Raw genomic sequence first — 20,929 nt, forward strand, 5'->3', positions numbered from 1 at the left:
TACACATGGACCAATAAGCTGTATAAATCGTTACTGTCCAAATTTCCACCTCAATAGTTTCTATTATTTCACTATGAAACGTTTCTGCAATTATCACCATGCAATAGGCCAGAATACTTCTGAATATCAATAAAATCGTACCAAGTTCAGTAAATCCCAGATAGTGCGGAGATATTTGTTTGGTAAATACTAAGAAATCAATGTACAACGTAATTTGCTCCTTTGAGATGGTAATAAACCTAATAAATGACAAGACCCACAGTAAATATGGAATCTGATTCGCTCATCAATATTTATGTTTTGTGATCAGGCAATTTTCATTAGTTCTAGGAAACTGGCATGTAATCAAGAAGGGTATCACTCTGATCTTTATAAACCAGTCTTTGTGAGGAAATATTAACCAGTCCACATAGTTTAAGTATTGAGGAAAAATGCTTAATAATAAATATGGATAAACAATTTGACTTTCTCATTAGCTAAAACAGTTGGCATTTATAGATATTTATATTTTCCTTTAAAGATTGTTAAAGGTTATTGGCTTAAATGTCACTAGTTTGTGTGCATTCTTATTCTTTATTGATGCATTTCAACTCAGAACATTTCCATCTATATAACATGTACATCATATACAAGTAATATTTGTGCTATTTGCAGGGCCATGTCAGCAAGTAATTGTAACTGTTATATTTATGAAATAAAGAAACTTCTGTAAGGCAAGGAACATGTGTGTCCAAGCAATTAATGCTATCTTAAAGTTTTTATATTAAACATCCTTATGTGCTATGTAGTTGCGAGATATCGGTCAACTAATCAGCTTTAATGGCATTAATTTCTACATCACACTCTATACCAATCCAAAGTATGTGTCATACCTCAAAGGATAGTAGTTAATACCCCAAAGTATAATTAATACCTCAAAGATCTAAGCTAAACATGCATTGTCATGGCAAAGAAAAAAGAAAAGTCTCTTTATGATGTCAGTTGTGTTATAAATTACTTTACATACTAAGGCATAGATGAATAAGTCATTCTGTGGTATTGTTAACACAAATATTGATACTAATCTTCAATCTGATATTAATGTTCAATCTAAATACATCCATTTATAATATTGACCTAAATCAACAATATTAATATTAATCTTCATATTTTTAATTAATGTATAATATTTTGATTTATTTACAATACTAATATCAATCTTCAATTGTGTTATTAATATTCAATATTTAAATTAATTTACAATATTCACATAAATCTACAATATTTACATTAAATTACTATTTGTGTAATAATTTAAAATATTGATATTATTCTAAAACACTGATATTAACCTTTAGTGTACTCAAGACACTAACATGTGAGTAAAAACATCTGTGCATTTTTAGTTTGCAGTGGTATAGTTGAAATGGTCCATATTTAAGCACCAATAAAAGATGGCATATTTTACAACAGGCATTTAATTTCATCAATGCATGGGCTGTGATATTATAAATCTTATAAAGTTGATACATCTTTCTGTCTTAAAGGGATCTTTTCACGCTTTGGTAAATTGACAAAATTGAAAAAAGTTGTTTCAGTTTCGCAAATTTTTGTTTTAGTTATGATATTTGTGAGGAAACAGTAATACTGAACATTTACCATGGTCTAATATAGCCATTATATGCATCTTTTGACGATTTTAAAACCTAAAAATTATAAAGCGTTGCAACGCGAAACGATTGAATAATTTGGAGAGTTCTGTTTTTGTCGTTAAATTTTGCGAAACTACGAAGATTGCTTATATAAGGTATAAAATACGTCACATATGTGTACTCGGCGGAATAGCTCAGTAGGCTTAGGCGTTTTTACTTCAGGACTCTGGCAGGACTCCAGGGGTCACTGGTTCGAAACCTGGTCCGGGCAATGTTCTTTTCCTTTTTTTAATTTTATTCTTGATTTTTTACTGGAGCTTTTACGATCCAATGTTTACTTTAATCGATATAAAGCATTTAATGAATAAGTTAAAAAAATGCCAAAATCTGTGAAAAGGCCCCTTTAATATCTGATTGTCAAACAAAACTGATATTGTAAACATTATTATTCTTGGGACAATTTCTTTAGCTTGATTGCATCGAAAGCCTATTGACTTATAAAAACGCTCTTGATTACGTTTCCTGGGCCTAGAACCAATACTTGGTGTCTATGGTCGAGATCCAAAGAATGCTCCCATGGTTAGGATTGAACCTGTGAAGTCCTGGTCGCTAGGCGGACACCATATCAATTACACCAAGGCGATTTTGTGAGTTGATCGACACAGATCCATAAATTACCACAAACGCGTCAGAAAATGACACATGTAAATATCTCAAAATAAGATATCCAGGACTTTGCTGGTCAACAAAAAAGGCATCGGAAAAAAACCATGTTATTTCATGCCAACAAGTATAAATGATTTTACAGTACAATAATTTCTCTCCAGATTTCAATTAACCCAGCAGGGGGAGGGTCGGCAAAGTAGATGCTGTGTCAAACAAGGCTTAATACATTTGCGCTTTTTTGTATTTTTCTTTTGAAGGACGTCTCTATGAAACAAAAATCAAGTTTAAGTAGTCCCTGATAAGCCTGTGGGGACTGCACAAGGTTATCTTGTACGAAACTTTTCTCACATGCATTAAACCCTGTTTTCGCAAAGTGCTGCTACAATATTCACGTACCGAGTCTTCCCTCTCTTTCTTAGATGACTCCGGAGTCTGTAGGACGTTGAAAGGTCGAGTCCTTGACCTGTACCGCGCCATCTTGGAAGTTGTTCAATGTTTCTGTACCTACATGCCTGAAACTATAATAATAATAAGATCTATAAAAAAACATGCAATTTAAAACTATGTTTTTTAAGTAGCAAAATGTTTGTTGTCAAGAGCATTAGTGTTGGTAAATGAGGAATATATTTCAGTTTAAATGCATTCCATCTTTGTAGATGCTGAATGTTTCCTAATTACCATGCCTGCACAAAATATTTGTGCTGTTTATTATAATGTTGCAAATTTCATTAAGACTTTGTTGGTCAGGCCAAAAGAGTCTCTGAAGTCATTCAATGTTTCCTTACAGCCATTCCTGCAACAATAATTATTACACAATCTATAAATAAACGGCTTTTCATTGGCCCACAGGACGAGCCATCAACACAAAATATATTTCACTCCAGTTTAAATTTCAGTTTTTCAAGTAATTTGCAATCCCCTAAAAATAGCTGACTTTGGAACCAGAATTTTAACATTATGTCTTTCTTTATTGTGCCAGTATTAAATTGTTTTGTTTATTTGGGTTTTTAGTGTCTTCAACAGTATGGGAGTTGTATCATGCACTGTACCAGTTAATAATATAAATATTGCATTATGGGAAGCATTTTATATAAGTCTACATGAGGGTTTATTTTAACAATAGATCACACTCATTAGCATACTCTAGGCAATAATTGTATAATGTTGCCATTGTCATATCATGTTTTGTGATGACCACTATGGCAGCAAAAATCATTATGCTGTGAAAATCATTTTCAATATTCAATACATTAAGTTCTGATTATTATACATGTAACATTCAATTGTCTAAGGCGGTAAATGTTTCCTCATTACCATCCTTTAAGACAAGAAACCGTCGGAGACGGGTGATGCTCCCAAAAGTATTTTTTTGTCACAATATTGCACTATATATTCAGATAAAAGAAAACGTCTTGAGGGGCATAACTTTGGACAAAATAATACGATGGATGGTTAAGCAACTTAAAAATTTCAAAGGGCCATAACTCTCTAAATAAATCATTTAACCAGAACCCAGAAATAACATGCGTATCTCCTCAAGTTAGTTAAGCTGCCCATAAAGCTTCATTGAATTCCAGTCAGTATATGGGGAGAAATAGCCAGGACAAGAATTGCACTATATGTACAGTTAATGGAAGCTTTATGGTAGTTAAGCTTCTAATAAAGTTTAATTGAATTCCAGTCATTAATTGCTGAGAAATAGCCCGGACAAAAATTGTGCACGGATGGACGGACACACGCACGGACAGACGAAGAGGCGACTATATGCTCCCCCCCCAAATTTTGGGGTAGCATAAAAAATATAACATCATCCCTGTTACATACATTATCTTGCCGTATTTATAGTCATTCAATTTTATTTTAGCACAACAAATGCACAATTTTCGTTGTTAAAATATTAACGTCAGTAAAAACATTAAAGTTTAAATTATTACAGCATGTTTCCTAAGTAAGGATATTAATTTATTATTATTATTATACTATTTTAAGTACAACTGTTATGACATATATGAACAGAAACAACTGTGCACTAAGACTGACGCATGAACAGACACGTCTATGTACCAAGACTAGCATAAACAGACACAACTATGAACTTACATGTAGACTTACATGAACAGAGTCATGAACAGTCACAACTATTAACTAAGACTTAACAGTTATTTTTTTCCCCTTTTATATCTTTACAGCCTGTGCCTTTTGCATTGGGAAAAAAACGTGATAGTCCATGATATTGGGAAAAATAAAATATTATTAATATGATTATAAATTACAGTTCACCAATTGTTTATAATGCGTGCTTTTTAAAATTTATATTATAAAATGCTAGGGAATTAAATTGCTGTATAATAAACTCAATAAACCAATAATTGAGTTTATTGGAAAAGTTTGGCATATTTTGGTCAGATTTTAAGGAAAAAATGCTACTTTTTGCCATTGGGAAACAGCCTTTTTCTACTGTTTGCAATTTGGAAGCAGCCTGTAAGAGACTGTAATTTTGGGGCTAAAAAAATCAATGGACTATAATAAACAGACACAACTATGAATTAAGACTTACATGAACAGAAAAAACAATAAACTTAGACCTTCATAAACAGACACAACTATGAACTAAGACTTACATGAACAGACACAACAATGAACTTAGACTTACATGAACAGACACAACTTTGAACTTAGACTTACATGAACAGACACGACTATGAACTAAGACTTATATGAACATAAACAACACTTATCTAAGACTTATAGGAACAGATACAACTATAAACTAAGAATTACATTAAGAGACACAACTATAAACTAAGACTTACATGAACATACACAACAATGAACTAAGACTAGCATAAACAGACACAACTATGAATTAAGACTTACATGAATAGACACAACCATGAACTTAAAGACTTACAGAAATAGACACAACTTTGAACTAAGACTTACATGAAAAGACACAACTATGAAGTAAGACTAACATGAAAAGACACAACTCTGAAGAAACTTAATATTAAGCCACATTGTGAACTAAGACTTACATGAACAGAAACAGATGTCAATGAAGACTTATATGAACAGACACAACTGTGAATTAAAACTTACATACACAGACACAACTTGGAATTAAGACTTTATTACATGGACAAAAACAACTATGAACTAAGCCTTACCATACATGAACAGACACAACTATGAACTAAGACTAACATGAACAGAAACAAATATCAAGTGAGACTTACATTAACAGACACAACTGTAAACTAAGACTGACATGGACCGACTCAACTGCAAACTAAGACTTACATGAACAGACTCAACTGTAAACTAAGACTTACATAAACATAAACAGCTATGAACTAAGACTTATATGAACAGACACAACTATGAACTAAGACTTTCATGATGAGACTCACCTGTAAACTAATACCTACATGAACAGACTCAACTGTGACCAGTAAGACTGACATGGAAAGAATCAACTGTGAACTAAGACTTACATGAATAGACTCAACTGTGAACTAAGACTTACATCAACACACACAACTATGAACTCAGACTTGCATAAACATACACAACTATGAACTAAGACTGACATGAAAAGACACATTGTGAACCAAAACTGACATAAACAGATACAGCTGTTATCTGAGACTTACATGTACAGAAACAGATGTCAAGTAAGACTTATATTAACAGAAACAACTATGAATTAAGACTTACATTAACAGACACAACTTTGAATTAAGACTTGCATGAACAGAAACAACTGTAAACTAAGACTAACATGAACAGAAACAAATATCAAGTAAGACTTACATAAACAGACACAACTGTAAAGTAAGACTAAAATGAACAGAATCAACTGTGAACTAAGACTTACATGATCAGACACAACTGTGACCTAAGATTTAAATGAAAGAATCACCAGTGATCTTAGACTAATATGAATGAAAAAAACAACAAACTATACCACATAAAAACACAATCATTACTCAGGCTAACACCCGAAGTAAGACGTACATGTACATAACAGAAACACTCAACAATTACTGTATTATTAGATTAACAAGTACTGGTACAATCATGGTATAAGAATAATATGAACAATACCTATACAAAAACAGCAAAAACGTCATAAAAGTGATATTTGGGTCGTGAAGAATACATTACATTTGATTTGTCAGCAACAGATAACCCCACTATGCAAGAACTATATTAACACATGCTATCAATACTTAATGTTTAAATAATAATTAATTTTGTTAAGTCGTTACATATTATTGATCAGCCATTTGCAACCAAACTTTTGCAGCTAGCAACCTTACTACAGCTACGAGAGCACAGAAAACGAGTACAATTCGCCTACATTATCTTCCTCGTGCTTTAATTAAAATGACACAACGAAAAGCAAAATAATCGCAAAGAATTCATTCACAAATTGTATGACTCATTACCAATGGTCAAAGCTCCAAGAATGAATTGTAGACACGTCTGGAAACACGGTAAAATAATTGTTTTACAAGTTTTTTCATATATGTGAACTAACTAATTTCCAATTTACTCTCTTCTCCATGTTGGCACAAGGAATATGATAAAACATAACGAACACAAAATACACGAGCGCACACCTTTCTCTGAAAAAGACCAGTTATTTTTTGTGTATTTTTTTCACAGGCCAACTACACAATCCAGTGACTTGAGAAGTACTGGCATTGCTTAGAAATAAACTGGCACCCGTCGTCAATCTCTCATGCCGGTGTATATACATCTCTCAGGTTCTCCCCTTTACGAACGAGAAGTTCCCATGGTCCGTATTATCGACATTCTTTCGTAATAAAATTTCTTGTTTTTTAGAACCATACAATGGCTATACACTCAAGCATATACGTTTATTTATCGCTACGTTAGTTTGTGTTACATGGCACATTCTGGGGAAAAATAACACAACTTATTACAATTGCAACTATCAAGCGAATGTTTGCAAACCAAATATAAAAAATGTTTTAAATTTTTAATTATGTTTCTATTCTAATGTTCCATTGTGATTAGTTTTATAGTCAGGGTCATTAAACATATTAACGTAAAGTATTAATTACAATTTCGAAATCATGACATCACTAATTAGTATTGCGTACAAGGCATGAATACGCTGCTTTAACTTAGAGATGGTATTGTAATTTTCAAGCACTTGGCATTAAATCCTAAATAATGGAATCTGAATAAATGGCCTTTAAAAAAAGTGTACAATAAGGCCAAACAAAGTAAATAGTCAGTTTCCACTATTATCTTTAAAATAGGGCAGCTAGATCGACAGAACATTTGTCGTTATTTGATTTAATGTTCACATGTTATTCCACACTTTGAGAAGGAAATTCAAATAACACTCAACCTAAAATGCCACACACAAAAATAATTGGAGTCGATTGGGAAAGTGAAAACAAACACACTTCAATGTTGTTTTTTTTACATGTAAATAGTGTGTTTTTTATTTACGGTGCAAGTTATGTTGTTATTCTTTATTTAATTAAATCCTAAATTAGTTAATTGAATAACAATAACAAAAAAAAGTCAACCGGCGACATGCTTATCATCAACACATATTTGAGATATTTATAAGCGCGTTCTGCGAAAAGACCCGTTTTAGTGGATTTCCGGACGTAGTAAGTTGATTCGAATCACAGTTGGTTAGCGTGTGGTTATGCTCTAAATTAGTAAGACCATCATTTTGAATGAAAAATAATATTTGATAGTGATTTTTTCCGAGAAGTTGATTTTTTCGTTATAATTTTATTATTTTTCATTCAAATGCTGTTGTAACAAATAGTATCATAGCCACACGCTAGCCACCTGTGATTAAATTAATACAAAATAGTACTTATCAAGGACACACACATAATCTATTATTGACAAATCATAATAATATCGCCGAATATCTTTATTTAATATTTTTCTAGTCATAATAAAATTCAAACTCATCGAGTTAACGCGATTGCAATTATATATAGAATCCTTTACTGATCGCGAACTGACCTTGATACATTGCGAGATGGAATGCCATGCATCGTGAGGTCACGATTCCACTGCTGGAACGCATGTAACACCCCCGTTGCAGCAGCTTTGTGTACATCATATATCTATTGTCGACGTTTATTTCACATTCACAGTGTCTCCTAATTGCTTTGATATGTGATGCTTCACATGATTCTAATGATTCAATGAAGGGCTTAAAATGAAAAATGCAATCAGTTTTTTTAGCAATTTTAAATGTCATCTCAAATTTTATAAGTAGTATAAATATATGTTTTCGATAAAATGTTTAATTTAAACAAACTGTTGTGAGAGCCAGCCACCATTTGAAATTAGGACTCTCCTTTTTCCTTTTATAAAATTCCCAGGATTTAGCATAACAAGCGTGATATTAACTATCTAAAAATTATTTTATCAGCCAGTTAGCGAATCTGGGTCGGGTTGCCAGTCTTACACGAGAGTTGCCACTGCCAAGTTATTTCGGGAGAAACAGGTAGTATTCACGGCGATGCTTACAGATTAACTTATCCAACAAATTACTTGAAATCTTTGTTGTTTTGTATGTAGCCAGCCATTAAATGCACTCACCAGACATAACTGTTAGCAACATAGAGCAAGGTATTCTTCCTTATTGTACAAAACTTAATGACTTTTTTTTGTTTCCTCAGTCGTTCGTGAGTTGATTGTTTCATCAGAAAGAAATAAACACAAAAACACATTCAAAAAGGTAAATTTGCCATGTCAATCATTCTTGTTTTAGGGATTTAAAACAACCAATATGTAGGTAAAACTAAGAGTGGTTAGGTACAATGTTAATAATATGTTTGACATGTAAACTTGCTTAATATAATTAATATTTCATATAACGGGCGCGGTGGGCCTTTGAACAATCTTCTATATCATGAATGAGCTTCGCACTGAAACCGGGTTTAATGCATGTGCGTCACCGATAAGCCTGTGCAGTCCGCACTTAGGGAAGACATTTTTCGCTGGTATGGTATTTTTCGTTTAAAAGACGTCTCTTCATCGGAGAACCCGTTTCGGTGGAAAGAGTCGTCTCTAATTAGCCCTTGCGTACTGCACAGGCTAATCAGGGACAGCTCTTTACGCACACGCATAAGCCCGACGACATCGATCGAGGATATTGTAACTCATGCATTAAGCACCATTATCACAGAGCGCGGCTCAATTATGATTTTTAAGGTTACATGGATCCAGGATATTGTAACTTTTAACTTAGGACATGAGAAAGCGCTCTTTGTGGGCCAATAAGGGTCCGTTTTTGCATGATCACAAACACCGGAGTTACGGTCCCTTACGATCCCTTCGTTTGTGGAAAAATGAAACATGTCAGTTGTACCAGAATAGAGTTTGTATGATTCATTTACCCTTGAACAAAAGTTGGCCACTAGGCAAGAATAAGTCAGTTTTTCCACTAAAATAGTCAAAAAAGGATGTAAGGTGGGTCGATTTAACATTTTTTTTGTCATTAAAGTTGATATCTTTAGTCAATGCTTGAGGTATTTAAATAATGAAACTGTTCCGATTTAATTTTAAGCACAACATTAAATGAATAAACGATGTTCATTATAAGTTATATGTAATCAAATATATTTTGATGTTTTACACAGTATGACGATTTCATAACAATTGCCTTAATTCTGTGAAAAGTTATCCGCTTCAAACAAGTCGTTCTTGCGACACAAATATTTTCAATAATAACAGGGTGCAGAATCAACATGTTTTCAGGGGTAAACACACCGTTAAGAATTTTATTTTTCAAATATCTCAAGTTCTTGAAATACATTTGCAAACATCTTACGTGCATAAAAGACAATTTTTCTTGCAGTTTGCGCCGATATCTTAAGGTGTAAGAATACATCATTGAATACGTCTGAAGTCGGTGAAAAAATGTCACGTTTTGCGTGAAACATAAGCGTGCAGATAAGATAAAATAAGGATGCTTGCCGTTACAATCACGCGATGAAAGAGTTTGTTTGGTCTTAGGGGTAATGGCCGATTCTTATAATGTAGTATAGGGTGCAAGTAGTTCACTTCATATGGAACATATCATCATGGAGACATGCGTCTTTCTACCGATTTATTTCTCATACATACGACGCACACGAATACGTAGACGTAGACGATTTTCGATTGTGATACTGTCCACAAATGTTGTACAAAAATTGTTATTATCAATGACCGTTATGACGTCTATAATATGACGTAAATCGCGTAAATGCACGTGACGTCGTGGCGCTAAACATAAGAGCGCAGAATTTCACCATTAATAATCTGAAAAAAGAACATATTAGCATGTTACATCATTTACTATATATAACTTGTATGCAATCATCACATACGTACATATAACATTCATACCGCATCATTAGAACTGGGCAGGGGTATTATATACATAACGTTTATTATTAATGATACAAATTGACTCAATAATGCATATTTTATGTCAATAGTAACAGTTGCACAAAAAACATAACTGTGACAAACAAATTTCATCATCGTTGAAACTAATTACATGTGTATACACAGTCGGCATTCTATATCGGATGATAAAATTGAAATAGTCTTTAATATAACAATTGTATATAACGTTTCAATCAATTTGAATGTGGGAAAACCGCTCCCGGAATTCAACAAAATTCTGTAGGCAAAGTTCATACGTCAGTTCCAAATTTTCAGCCACATCCGGCACTGAGCACAAATCAAAACACTTGAGATGAGCATTTTTGAACTGTTAAAATCTCTCGCAAAGTTTCTGGAATAAAACTTTCACGTGATCTATGTTATCACGCGACATCATGTTTTTCTCAAGTTCATTGTATAATTTCGTCATCAACGCCTTTTGCGTCGACCGTTTCCTTTTGCTGTCTACAAAGTCCATTGTGGTTTCTGTTTCTTCCATGTTGCATTGACAAAAAATCGAGAATTGTCAGTAGTTCACTTCATGAGGAACATATCATCATGGAGACATGCGTCTTTCTACCGATTTATTTCTCATACATACGACGTAGACGAATACGTAGACGTAGACGTAGACGATTCTCGATTGTGATGTTGTCCACAAATGTTGTACAAACATTGTTTTTATCAATGACCGTTATGACGTCTATAATATGACGCAAAACGCGTAAATGCATGTGACGTCGTGGCGTTAAACATAAGAGCGTAGGTTCTTACATAGGGGATTCAAAGTGCTTATCAATTTATGTTGCTTCATAATACTTTATTTCTTGCTATTATTCCCTTACATATATATATATATATATATATATATATATATATATATATATATATTAAATATCCCGTTTTTATTCGAATATCCGAAAAAGCAAACAATTATTGCGCAATTGTTGTTAGAGTAAAAAATAAATTTGCGTGAAACTAATCTGTCACGTACGTCTTTAAAAAGAAACATGACCTTAAAATCTTACGCTTTAAAACCGCAAGGTTCACATGTTTCGTTCTTTGTGTGTTATTCGGAGAGCTACAATATAGTACCAAAACAGTTACTCTGTGACACGGACAAACACTCGCACGCTAAAAATAAATAAAACAATTTTTTTAAGTGTTAATAATCTAGACAAAAAAGTTAAAGGGACCCTTAATGTTTACATAAATTAAAAATTGAAAAAAGAACTGTTTTAGATTTGCAAATGTTCTTTGTAATGATGTGTTTTTGCTAGAAACAGCAATACTGAACATTTACCATGCTCTAATATATCAATTATATGCATATTTTGACGATTTAAAAAGCTGAAAATTAGAAGGCTTTATAAACGCGGAACGATTTTATTGTTTTGAAAGTTTTGTTGTTATAGTTGTATTTTGTGACATTACGAAAATTGTTATAAAAAGAATAAAGTACAGCACGAATGGCCGAGTCGTTTAAGCGCTAAGCTTTTACTCCAAGTGTCAATGGTTCGAGCCCAGGTGTGGATCACTTTATTTCTTTTTTAAATTTAAGTTGATTTTTTTTTAAACTGGAACTAATTGGTTCCAATGTTAACGTTTATCAATTTAAACCAATTAATGACAATCTTTAAAATTAATTCTGATTAAGCATTATTCAACTGTAGGGAACTTAACATTTCGTATGTCATAAGGGGCACGCTCAACTGATTAATATATTATGAGTCAATTATTTGCTTTATAAAGCAAACGTTTAAATATAATTAATTTAAATGAATGGCCAGTTGGAAAAATAGTGAGTAGTTCGTTTTACAAAAATGAACATTTCTGAAGGTTAGAATAATCAATTTTTTTTTTTTGCCTTATCGCTTATTATAATCGGTAGCCAAAATGCAAAATATACAGACACGGTTTGTGTCCGTGCGTGTGTGTGATTGCGTTCATATTGTCAAGGTTTTGGGATTGATTTGGTTTTAAAGGAGTTATTCCCGTTTGTTTAAAAATACACATAAAATAACGAGCGCAAGCCCAACACTTTGGGTGCTATTTTCGTCAAACTTTTTCATGAAAACCTCACTGCTACAGTGCATAAAAATCAGGTTTCGATAAATGCTTACTTTTTACGAAGTTTTTGTCCGTTGTTTTAACTTTGTATACAAAATTTTGTCCTAGTTCATTGACAATTTAAAAGAATTTTGATACACACGTGTTATCACATATTACCATGGTTTCGCGTGTGCTAAATTTCCTACGAAGTTAGTGCCCTTTGTTTAAATTTCATATACAGGTTTCAATGTGCAACTCCTACATATTATATGAGTCTCGTTCTGGGAAAACTGGGTATAATGCATGTTCGTTAAGTGTCGTCCCTGATTGGCCTGTGCAGTCCGCACAGGCTAATCAGGGATTACACTTTCCGCCTAAATTGGATTTTTGCTAAGAAGAGACATATTTAAACGAAAAATGTCATAAAAGCGGAAAGTGTCGTCCCTGATTAGCCTGTGCGGATTGCACAGGCTAATCAGGGCGACATTTTACGCACATGCATTATGCCTAGTTTTCCCAGAACGCGACTCATTATATGCGCGCTTTTCATATAACCTTTACATAATGTTTATCTGCGGGAGTTATTGTTTTCTGAATTAATTATAAAATGAAAAAAGGACATGGTAATTGCAGTTTTTCAGTTTGTGATCCTAAAATTTATTTTGCGACTTCTAAGTGTACTCTTTTGACAACAATGCACCCCTGGCGAGGAAAATTTTGTCTGTGACAGATTCTTGTTTACTTTTATGTTTAAACTCCACCATTAAACCTGACTTTCTTCCAAGACACAGGCTGGAAATGTAACACATCACGAAACACATATAGCAGACATCAATTTAGGCTGTAAATTCGAAACATACAATTAATATAACAAATGTCAAAACTAAACCTTAAATTTACAACAAAGGGGATGAAGTCCATATGTATAAGAAACATCACAACCTCGGAACAAAAATTAACGTATTACTTTTAAAACAGGTTCAGATTTGTAATGATAGCATATTTACATGTTTAGAAAAAGTTGGAAACTTTTGTTAAAATAGGTATTCAAATCTAAACCGGAAATATTTAAGCATTTTGTCTCAATAGCTTCTATGCATGTACCTAAATAATAATCTAATCGCTAGTCGTTGCGGTTACATCCCTTCAAGACCTCTAATCCATGTACGAAAATTTCAAACTCATCGCAGCGGTTACCTCCCTTTATGAGCTTCTACGCCTGTAATAACGCCCGATTGGTCATTGTCGGTTTGGGTACTACTTAAATGTAACCCGGGTACTCTTAAGTATACTTAAATGTTCCCTGGGTACGGAAATATACTAACTAGTACCCGGTCAATTTAGACTGTACCCGAGTTTTATTCTCGCCTAAAATCAGTTGTCGTAAAAAGCGTTACGGAATACGAAACAAAATTCTCTTTCAACAAAACGTGCCTCAACATGATTTTTAAGTAGGAGTTTTAATAGAGACCATTTTACAGAATATTGACATAAATATGAACATACATGTAATTAATTTGAAAAAAATGCCGACAACGACCATTTTAGCGTTAGAATTCCCGGGTACGTTTCAGTATATTTTCCGTACCCGGGGTACATTTTAGTATGCGTAAGAGTTACCGGGGTACATTTAAGTAGTACCCGAGCCGACAATGACCAATCGAGCCTTACCTTACATAACATACCACTCTGGATCAGCAGACGATTTAGTCCATTAATCAATATCTTGCGGAGGAGTCCGGAGATACTCGATGTGTCACGATTTATAATAAACTTATAGCAGCGGTTACTTCCTTTCAAGAGTTTAAATGCATGTATTAAACAACGAACTCGTAGCAACGGTTACCCCCTTTCATCACAGCCCTCACTGTAACACCTTCCTGATCAGGATAGTTCGTAATAAAGTTTTATTTAATTAAAATTATCATAATAATTATCGAACTATTGATATTATTATTTGTTTATGCCCAATCATTTCAGGTTGAATGGAAATAACAAAATTCAACATGAAACATGCACAATATTGTAAATTTCGTTAGAATTTTTTGGTATTGTGCTTCAAACGCACTTACATCTAATCCATTTCGATTTATTCTTTATTCACGCTATTCAAGATGATTCACATGCTTTAACAACTTTAGCAAATCAACAATACCAGCTAAGTGCACAGTTCTCAAGGTGAGTTTTATCTTTGTGATCGCTTTCAGTCCGTTGCCCGTCGTGCGTCTAAACTTAGTTGAATCGAAGAAATACATGTTGTCCACATTCAAGTTCACATGATGTTCTCAATCTTCAAAAAAATACCAAGAGCAATGATCGCAGTTAATTATTTATCGAGTTTGAAACTGCATCATGTGGGTTCGGTATTAAGAAGGTAAAAAGGTAAAATTGAAGACATATTTTCTTTACACTGGAATGTCAAATTTATTGAGCCATCTTCAGGACACTTAGTCAGAACATTTGCCCAAAGTATATCAATGTCGGGGTAGCAAAAGCAAAGGCACAATGTTACTTTTAAGAAACACCTTGCGTAACGCGTTCTATTACTGTTAGTAACTTTCCCGTAGCCAACGTTAATATTTTGTATGAGGTCTAAAATATCTGTCTAATGGAAAACACTAAACTGAAGAATGTATGATCTTCTTATGGGCTGGGAACTATAATGGTGTTGGCAGAGCACGGCCAGCTTTGATAAGGTTATGTTCAGGGCTGTATGCTCTTGTCGCTGGGTAAATGATGACATTTCAAACAAAATACTAGAAAATATAAGAATATTCAAAGGATAACACGTTCCTAATTTATCTATGAGCAGCGTCGTAGCCACGCTGAGGCACGCTGAGGCAGTTGCCTCGGCTAAAATTTGCAGAGCAATGGTGATATTACAAGAAAAAAGGAAAATTTATGCCAACGAATAAAATCTATATAAGAAATCTAGGCAATTTAATGAATTTGAGGCACTATAGTATTCACAAACAAATATTATCATTAAGTACAATTGCTTCATGTTGAGGCAGATAATTATTTCAATTTAATAACTTCAATTCATGCCAAAATTGCTCAGCAAAATGATTGGGAAAATCCGTATATTAAACAAAGCGTCGCACTGAACACTTCGATGCTATAATCATGGTACGTGGACATCGGAACGTACCGAGCTAGAATCGGGTGTTTTACGGCAAGGTCTGGGTCTATTTTGGACCCAGACACACTTAGGGTGGTTGGCGTTTTCGGCTTTATTGGTATTCTCCTCTTTATGGCCGGAGTCAAGTTAAATCCGGGATAGTTTCAGCTGTAAGAATCTTTGTTTACATTAGAATTTTCAAATTACGATATCCCGCGTATTATTTTTTTTATATAAAGAAGTTCAAGTGTTTTCTTTTTAATAGTCAATGTAGTTGATGATAGAACTGACAGAAAATTATGACGCAGTGCTAAAACAAAATTTGAATGACAATATTTGTTTAGTTCCTGTACAAAATGAATTAATGTATGCATGCACGCAAAAACAGACGTGCGAAATAACCTTACGAGTCGAAAGTTTCGTTGAATTTAAACCCCACCGAACAAAAAGTAACATTCTGGAGCCGGACATGTTTTTCATACACTAAATCTACTCTATTTGATGTAAGGAGTCTGCTCTGCAAACACGAATGGCCACGTTTGCCCTACACCAGAGATCGTGGTACCGGGTTCTCGAACACTTTACCTTAATGTGAAGGGACAACAAATATCACTTGACCGCAAATGCGAACGACCACTGATATTTTGACAGAAACATCGAGTACTCCGGTAAATTGGTATTTATCGATGCTTGCTACATCGAACTATTTTACTACTACTTTAAAAAGAGACTTTTGTACCGTATGCACGGATATTTCCACTTTCTACCGGGATATTTCCGATTTCTATATTGTTTGTATCCCGAGGAACTATACTTTTTGAGATCATTCAAAGACGAATTTCCGTTCGACGATGTAAACGACCACACTTTTTGTTAAAATGTTGATGCTTTGTTAATCAAATGTCCATTTCCAATTGATTGATTACACGCATACCCGGTTTATTTCAATCGCGTTAAAATGTCGATTTTGAGATAAAAGGAGGTTTAAATTTGTGCAACGATTGCCAACAATTGCAAACTCGAACTTTTTAATACGCGAATGGCCACACTACGTTTAACAACAAATGTAGCAAAGCATAAATTAAAACAATAACAGAAAACTTCTTGTTTCAGATCGACCATTCCAATCCGGACAAAGCCACATTATTCGTATGCCGTTATTGTGACGATTGGGCTCAGGTAAATAAGTCATCGCGCAAGCATGAAATAAAATACACAGGGGCAATGATGAGGTACACTTGCAGTCACAGCAGGGCGAGTCAATCTTGATACATCAGCAATCTCCGGAATCCTCCGTAAGATGTAAAAACCATTCACTTGATCCAGAGTGCAGCGCAAATCAAATACCGATAGGTAAAGGTACGCTAATTCTGAAACGGTTAAGTTAACAATTTTCGCAAAGAAAAGAAATCGTGATTAATTCTGAATAATCTGTACCAAATACTATTAATAACTTACTGATTAAATGATTATTTGTACGGTGATGCACATGGCTGAATAATCGATATTCTACTGAAATCTTGAAACTAATAATATATTTTTCGACTGTGATATAACTGTACACAAATTTTCTTAATAGATATCCAAACAATATATAACCACTTTAAACACGTATTTATAAACGTTGACGACGTGTGTGAAGTACGTCTTTTTAGCAAGTTTAGTACATAGATTGAATCATGCATCCCAACAAACACCCGCCGTTGAATAGACGTCGAATGTTGGTTGAATTTCGGTCGCGACGTCGGCAACCAAAATACAACGCTGATTCAACGTTAGAATGGCGACGTGTAAACAACGTCGGGAAAAGACGTCTATACGACGCTGTTTTTTGGTCATAAAATAACTATGTTGAAGAAATGTCTACCCAACTGGCACGTAACGTTCAAATAACGTTACGCTTAAATTCTATTTAGGTTATGATCACACAGAACGTTTTCAGAAAGTTGTAACAAAAATCAAAATATCAGTATTCGTAACTTTTATTGTGAACATTATCGGAAAACCAAATTTTAACGTTACGTACATTCCTAAAGTTCGCAGAATGTTATAAGAACGTGTAACGAGAGCGCCGATGGCGTTAAAAGCATAGGTGCAAGATACAGGGAAGTTTCTGCTTAAGTAAATGTTAAGGGAACAGTTGACTGAATGAAAAACTAAAAGGTATTCAAGAATGGGGCTTAATTAAACGTATAATATAATGACAACACAACAGTTACAACAACTTATCGTGTAATGTTGTCAGTTTAAAGCTCGGAAAAACAATGCTCAATGTGATATATGCAATAAATTGATCATTGTTCAATATAGAAGAAAATGAAGCAATATGTTTAATTCATATAATACATTTAACATTAATGCACAATATAAATTACAATAATACTTGCGATCATGGTGAATCAGCATGATTGTTACAAAATGTGCATATATTATCATCAACAATTTTCCTTTTATATAGCAAAGATTTAGTTCCTAAGATTCTATGTATTATTCTAGTATGTAACCATTGTATATAAGTATCTCTGGATATTTTAAAAACAAAACTATGCACATACTTCCAGTTTATATTACTAAATACTCCATTCCATTTAGTTTCACATGTAGGTTTTTCAGTATTTGAAATAAAAGTTTCATATACTTATTTATTGTGCTTCTGGGTAAAAACAACCGAGTTAAGATAACAAGAAATAAAAGGTCCATTACTGGTTGTTGTTTTTACAGACTCAAAACCTGAGTTTTTAATGAACTCTGTTACAGATCTTTTGCGACCTTCGTAAAATAAAAAATTGATTTGTTTACCTGTACAATTTTCAAGAAGAGACTTATTTAAACGAAAAATGTCATAAAAGCGGAAAGTGTCGTCCCTGATTAGCCTGTGCGGATTGCACAGGCTAATCTGGTGACATTTTACGCACATGCATTATGCCTAGTTTTCCCAGAACGCGACTCATATATGCGCGCTTTTCATATAACCTTTACTAGTGATTATCTGCGGGAGTTATTGTCTTCTGAATTAATTATAAAATGAAAAAAAAGGACATGGTAATTGTAGTTTTTCTGTTTGTGATTCTAAAATTTATTTTGCGACTTCTTAATGTACTCTTTTGACAACAATGCAACCCCGGCGAGGAATATTTTGTCTGTGACAGATTCTTGTTTACTTTTTTGTTTAAACTCCACCATTAAACCTGACTTTCTTCCAAAACAGAGGCTGGAAATGTAACACATCACGTAACACATATAGCAGACATTAATTTAGGCTGTAAATTCGAAACATGCAATTTATATAACAATTGTCAAAACTAAACCTTAAATATACAACAAAGGAGATGAATTCCATATGTATAAGAAACATCACAACCTCGGAACAAAAATTAACGGATTACTTTTAAATCAAGTTCAGATTTGTAATGATAGCATATTATATGCTTAGAAAAGTTTGGAAACTTTTGTTAAAATAGGTATTCAAATCTAAACCGGAAATATTTAAGCATTTTGTCTCAATAGCTCCTATGCATGTACGTAAATAATTATCTTATCGCTAATCGTTGCGGTTAAGTCCCTTCAAGAGCTCTAATCCATGTACGAAAATTTCAAACTCATCGCAGCGGTTACCTCCCTTTATGAGCTTCTTCGCCTGAAATAACGCTCGATTGGTCATTGTCGGCTCGGGTACTACTTAAATGTAACCCGGATACTCTTAAGTATACTTAAATGTACCCTGGGTACGAAAATATACTAACTAGTACCCGGCCAATTTAGAATGTACCCGAGTTTTATTCCCGCCTAAAATCAGTTGTCGTTAAAAGCGTTAAGGAATACGAAACAAAATTCTCTTTCAACAAAACGTGCCTCAACATGATTTTTAAGTAGGAGTTTTGATAGAAACCATTTGACAGAATATTGACATAAATATGAACATAATTAATTTGAAAAATTGCCGACAACGACCATTTTAGCGTTAGAATTCCCGGGTACGTTTCAGTATATTTTCCGTACCCGGGGTACATTTTAGTATGCGTAAGAGTTACCGGGGTACATTTAAGTAGTACCCGAGCCGACAATGACCAATCGAGCCTTACCTTACATAACATACCACTCTGGGTCAGCAGACGATTTAGTCCAGAAATCAATATCGTGCGGAGGAGTCCTGAGAGACTCTATGTGTCACGATTGATAACAAACTTATAGCAGCGGTTACTTCCTTTCAAACGTTTAAATGCATGTACTTAAACAACAAACTCGTAGCAACGGTTACCCCGTTTCATCACAGCCCTCACTGTAACACCTTCCTGATCAGGATAGTTCGAAATAAACTTTTATTTAATTAAAATTATTATAATAATTATCGAACTATTGATATTATTATGTGTTTATGCCCAATCATATCAGGTTGAATGGAAATAACAAAATTCAACATAAAACATGCACAATATTGTAAATTTCGTAAGAATTTTTGGTATTTTGCTTCAAACGCACTTACATGTAATCCATGTCGATTTATTCCTTATTCACGCTATTCAAGATGATTCACATGTTTTAACAACTTTAGCAAACAACAATACCAGCTTAGTGCACAGTTCTCAAGGTGAGCTTTATCTTTGTGATCGCTTTCAGTCCGTTGCCCGCCGTGCGTCTAAACTTAGTTGAATCGAAGAAATACATGTTGTCCACATTCAAGTTCACATGATGTTCTCAATCTTCAAAAAAATACCAAGAGCAATGATCGCAATTAATTATTTATCGAGTTTGAAACTGCATCATGTGGGTTCAGTATTAAGAAGGTAAAAAGGTAAAATTGAAGACATATTTTCTTTACACTGGAATGTCAAATTTATTGAGCCATCTTCAGGACACTTTGTCAGAACATTTGCCCAAAGCATATCAATATCGGGGTAGCAAAAGCAAAGGCACAATGTTACTTTTAAGAAACACCTTGCGTAACGCGTTCTATTACTGTTAGTTACTTTCCCGTAGCCAACGTTAATATTTTGTATGAGGTCTAAAATAT

General features: G+C 33.8%; 1 protein-coding gene across 3 annotated transcripts in view; it reads right to left on the minus strand.

The window, feature by feature from the left end:
* LOC127837295 (regulator of G-protein signaling 3-like) overlaps nt 1-20,505 on the minus strand; it is an 84,706-nt gene extending 64,201 nt beyond the window's left edge. For 2 of the 3 annotated variants that reach the window (XM_052364212.1, XM_052364209.1), the window contains exons 1-2: nt 20,402-20,505; nt 2,694-2,815 (exon numbers count right to left, since the gene is read on the minus strand). In XM_052364212.1, coding sequence (XP_052220172.1) covers nt 2,694-2,774 — 81 coding nt within the window. In that variant the 5' untranslated portion in view covers nt 2,775-2,815; nt 20,402-20,505. Of the gene's footprint in view, nt 1-2,693; nt 2,816-6,748; nt 6,925-20,401 lie in introns of those variants that run through there. The other variant, XM_052364210.1, reaches the window with a different exon arrangement.
* Between the last annotated feature and the right edge of the window lie 424 nt (nt 20,506-20,929).

Source organism: Dreissena polymorpha, chromosome 7, assembly GCF_020536995.1.
Source record: "Dreissena polymorpha isolate Duluth1 chromosome 7, UMN_Dpol_1.0, whole genome shotgun sequence".
Lineage (NCBI taxonomy): Eukaryota > Metazoa > Mollusca > Bivalvia > Myida > Dreissenidae > Dreissena > Dreissena polymorpha.